Raw genomic sequence first — 4658 nt, 5'->3', positions numbered from 1 at the left:
ATCATTTTTTCTTATATAAGAATGAGAAGAGCATCTTCTTCTTCTTCTTTTTTATTTTTTAATTATATAGATAGACAATTTACAAAGTTTGACGACTTTATATCTACAATTCTATATAGAGACAGCTGCTATTGATTTTCACAAGAGTTGAATAGTTGTCTATTCACAGTTTTTTCATATATGTTTGGGGAATAAATGAACGAATCATAAGCTGTGACTTGTGAGTTTGTTGACTTGAATGATTCAAAATGTCAGTACACTCTTCGTTAGTCATATACACATTTAATTGCATTAGATTAGTTGACTTACACGATTTAGTTTAGAAAAAAAATAATTGTTTTGATTGTTTCTGTTATAGGAGTTATTATATCTGATTCTTATATATGTATGTGTGTCTAGCTATGCTTTAAGGTTCTTGAATTTTGTTTAGATTTTAGCTGAATACTGTGTATTTAATGGTTGTGCAATTGTGCTTAGAGAATGGAGCTCTTGCCTGATGCCGTTGTCCAATACATTCTGTCAACCATAAACAATGCCAAGGATGTGGCGTCTTGTAATTGTGTATCCAAGAAATTTAAAGACTCGATGCCGTATATTACCAGCCTTTACTTCCCTCGTAGTATTTTCGACAACCTAGAAGATGGTCAAACATCTGACTGTATCGTGATGCAGATAGTCTCATCTACTTTTCAACTCAAAGATCTTGTGGTTTACTGCCCTTTCACCAGTGCAGGGCTGGCTTCCTGGCTGGTATTCGTGGGAAATTCGTTAAAAAATCTCGAGCTTCGAATGGATAGTCTTGTTGATCATAATATGGTTGATGAAAATCCTTCTAAACTCGAATGCATTAATGCAGCAAGGAATCTAGAGTCGTTAAGACTTTGGGGCGTGTTAATGGTTGGTGCTCCTAAATGGGATACATTCCAAAAGCTGAAAACGCTTGAAATAGTTGGAGCTAAAATGGAGGATTCAGCTTTGGCTGAGGCACTTAGAGCAACTCCGAATCTGACCCATCTTGTCCTTCTTGGTTGTGAGGGTTTAGGCACTGTTTGGATTGAGCTTCTTCATCTCGAGCATTGCAAACTTGATTTTTATGGTTCTGGTAACTGCTCACTGACTCTCACAGCCCCCAAAATTGAATATCTTGAGGTTCAAGGCTTTAGTTTTATTAGGGTTCGTGAGACCAATTGCTTAAAGAATCTTTCTGTTGCAAACAATACTGGTAAGATTCAAGATTCAAGATCTTAGTTAAAATGTCACATATTCCAAATATGTGTTTGTTGAGTACATTTTATTGTTTTTGTATATATGATGTTGATGTATTGAGATATGTGAATAATGTGATTGTGGGTCTTATTAATTGCAGGGAGAGTTTACATGGTAGATTTTGGTAAGCTCCTGGCGCTTGAATCGTTATCCATTAGAGGCGTTCAATGGTGTTGGGATGCAATAAACAAAATGCTTCAACTTGCAAGTGAAGTAAAGCATCTATACATGAAAGTTGAGTTCACAGGAGATTTTGGCGCCCTTCTCCCCTTCCCAGAAATTGATTTTGTTGACTTTTTTAAAAGTCATCCTAAGCTCAAAACGTTCGGCATCCATGGTGCTATGTTTGCTGCTCTGTGCCAGAAGAACAGCCTACAGAATGTATGTTTTTAAAAAAGCAATCTAATTTTTTTATGTTTTGAAAAGCTAATATAAAAACAATCTAATTACTTGATAAAGTAGGAATCTTGATTTATAAACCTTCCCTTTTTGTTGTTGTTTTTTTTTTTTTTTTTTTCCTTCAGGTGGATTCAAGTTTTATGATTCCTTGCCTTGAGGAAGTAGTTCTCACTGTGCGATCACCTCTGAATGCTGAACAGAAAATGAACACGCTTGAGTCTTTAGTGAAGTTTGGGAAGACGTTAAAGAAAATGAAGATCAAAATTCTAAGGATGAAAAGTAGCCATAGTGGTGCTGATGACTTCTTCGAGGAGATATGCAGATTTAGATACATGAATCCAAAGTTAATATCAATAGAATAAATCCTTCTTTACACTTTTGTACTAAACTCACTGAAAAATCCGCTGTTATAAGTTTTTTTTTTTTTTGTCTGGTGCTAAATGCTGATTATCCTCCATAATATCGATGTCAACATTCATATCTTATCATCCTTAGCTACGTTCTTGTCTCAATTATCATGCTAAACATTACAATCGACTGAGTTGATTGTCTCAAGCAACGATCGAGCCTTATTTTTGTAAAAACTTATACAATGCAAGTTCCTGTTGAACCAATGTGGGCTTGAGTCCATTAGAGTTAATTAGATGATTAGGGTTACTATGTACTTTATAAATACTGATTCGATAATGGGATTATCACCAAAATGCCCTTTTTTTAAGCTTGTTGACTGACAGCCCTAAAAAAAAAAAGTTAGACAATTTGCCCTCGAAAGGCGCAAGACACCTTGCGTCCTTGCGCCCTTGCGTCTTTGCGACCTTGCGACGTTGCGACCTTGCATGTTTCCCTAAAAGAACTAGTTAAATGATCAGTTTGCGTTCACTGTTCCCTTACAACCACACACATACGCAAACTCCTCTCTGGTGCCCTTTCGCTCGTCATTCGCAAGGTCGTTATCAAGCTTTCTTACATTCTCCAAACACTCGCAAATCACTCGGAAAATCTTCATCATCATCCTCACGTCATCCTCCTCACATCTTCATCGTTACTAGATCTTCTTCATCCTTCCATCTTCGATCTTCCTGAGTACAAGCGAGCTTCTACGCCACCAACATCATCGAATCACCATCATCGTTCACTATGTCTCAAGAACAGGTTAGATTTCTTAGATCTATGTTATATTATTCGATCTACTTCATAGTTCTTAGATTTATGTCCTCTTTGCACGCCAACTGTTCGATAAAATGTGTCAACGAAATTTGTTTGTATTTTGTGTTTTTGATTGTATATTATTGAGATTGCGTACGATACCCAGGAATTTTTGCTAGATTTAAGTTGTGTAACTCTGTTGCTATGTAGACGCAAGACAATCCTTGCGTCCTTGCGTATGCCTCACAATGTACGCAAGGTGATATTTGCGTCCTTGCGTTTGGCATAAGGTTACCTTTGCATGTGCACGCAAGGTAATCCTTGCGTCCTTGCGTCTTGATCATAGGTTACGCAAGGTTAACCTTGCGTCCTTGCGTCTTGCACATAGGTTACGCAAGGTTAACCTTGCGTCCTTGCGGCCTTGTACGCAATCTCTGTCTTGCGTGCTTGCGTCTATGTGATTTTCTTCTGATGTTCTTCTGACTTTTACAGGGCTATGTGGAAGGTAAATTGACCATGAAGAATATGTTGACCGTGATTCCTCAGGTCAAGAAAATGTTGACTGAGAGACAAGAAAAATTATTTAGAAGTACATGCTTTGGTCCCTGGTTAGATCTTTCATACACGGGTAATGATCCTGGCCTAGTACATGCCATGCTCCAACGAAAATGTGAGCGTTCAGCAAAATTAGATGCTAGTAAGTACCCTGAAGAGCAACAAGATATATGGTTTCATTTTTCTCCTAATTTTATGATTAGATTTGGTCGAATTTTGTTTAGTCACCGGCTTTATGTTTGGTAGCCGGACGGACATGGCACATTACATCCCTCGAAATTATGAATCTAAGACCGCACCCATTAGACGGCGTTGTTTTCCAGAGCGTCCCGATGCCAGCAACATTTTGGTTAGTGATATACAAAATATCCTTATCAAAAAACAAGGTGATGTAAAGGTTCCCAAGGTTAGTGACGATGATATTGTTCGACTAGCTATAATTTTGATCGTAGAGAGAGTGTTTATGGGGAAGCAGGGGCAACATGTGGTTAGTAAACAGTTTCTATGGTTGGTTGAAGATTTCAATAAGTTGAACGCGTACCCATGGGGGTCTCGTATTTGGGATGCTACTTACTCAGCGGTGAGCGAAGGTTTTGAGGTTCGAGAAAGCCAATTAGAGAGTGGGGGTGGAAAGGCTTACACTTTGGCTGATTTTACGCGGGCATTTAAGATTTGGATCCTCGAGGCATACCGTCGTACCATTAAGAGTTTTGCAACCAAAACTGATAAGGATGGAGTACCAAGAGCATTATTTTGGAAGCGTTCATCTGCTGAAACCTTTACAGTGTCTGACTACCTAAAACTTTTACATATAATGGTTAGTTAATATCTCCAAGAGCTTTTTATATAGTGTATATACAGCAGTTTCTGTTTGAACAGAACAGTTTTGTGTATCGCAAGAGGACGCAAGATACACCTTGCGTATGTCGCAAGGATGTCCTTGCGTCCTTGCGCGTGGTCCCTGGGTTATACTTGTTACAGGCGCAAGAATCATGCTTGCGTCCTTGCGTGTGTCACAAGTTTACTCTTGCGTCCTTGCGTCTATTCGCAAGATGCTCTTTGCGTTCTTGTGTCTAGATGCAAAATGACTTTTGCGTCCTTGCGTCCTTTTTTTTTTTACTAATATAAGTTCAACCTTGCGTCTTTGCGTCTGCTCGCAAGGTTCATTTTGCGTCCTTGCGCCTGTTGCAAGTTCAACCTTGCGTCTTTCCGTGGGTCGCAAGGTCAACCTTGCGTCCTTGCTTATTGATCTTTTATGTTTCTTTTGTTGCAGATTTTGATTCCAGTTCATT

General features: G+C 38.6%; 1 protein-coding gene across 1 annotated transcript; it reads left to right on the top strand.

The window, feature by feature from the left end:
• The first annotated feature begins 480 nt into the window (after nt 1–480).
• On the top strand, nt 481–2027 carry LOC139845424 (F-box protein At1g10780-like). Its single transcript, XM_071835684.1, has 3 exons — nt 481–1222; nt 1367–1647; nt 1791–2027. Exons 1-3 carry the CDS (start codon nt 481–483, stop codon nt 2025–2027), a joined length of 1260 nt encoding a protein of 419 aa, XP_071691785.1.
• The last annotated feature ends 2631 nt before the right edge of the window (nt 2028–4658 follow it).

The sequence above is a fragment of the Rutidosis leptorrhynchoides genome, chromosome 4 (assembly GCF_046630445.1).
Source record: "Rutidosis leptorrhynchoides isolate AG116_Rl617_1_P2 chromosome 4, CSIRO_AGI_Rlap_v1, whole genome shotgun sequence".
Taxonomy (NCBI): Eukaryota; Viridiplantae; Streptophyta; class Magnoliopsida; order Asterales; family Asteraceae; genus Rutidosis; species Rutidosis leptorrhynchoides.
The sequence above is the reverse complement of the archived record's forward strand: the minus strand, read 5'-3'. Positions and strand labels throughout refer to the sequence as shown.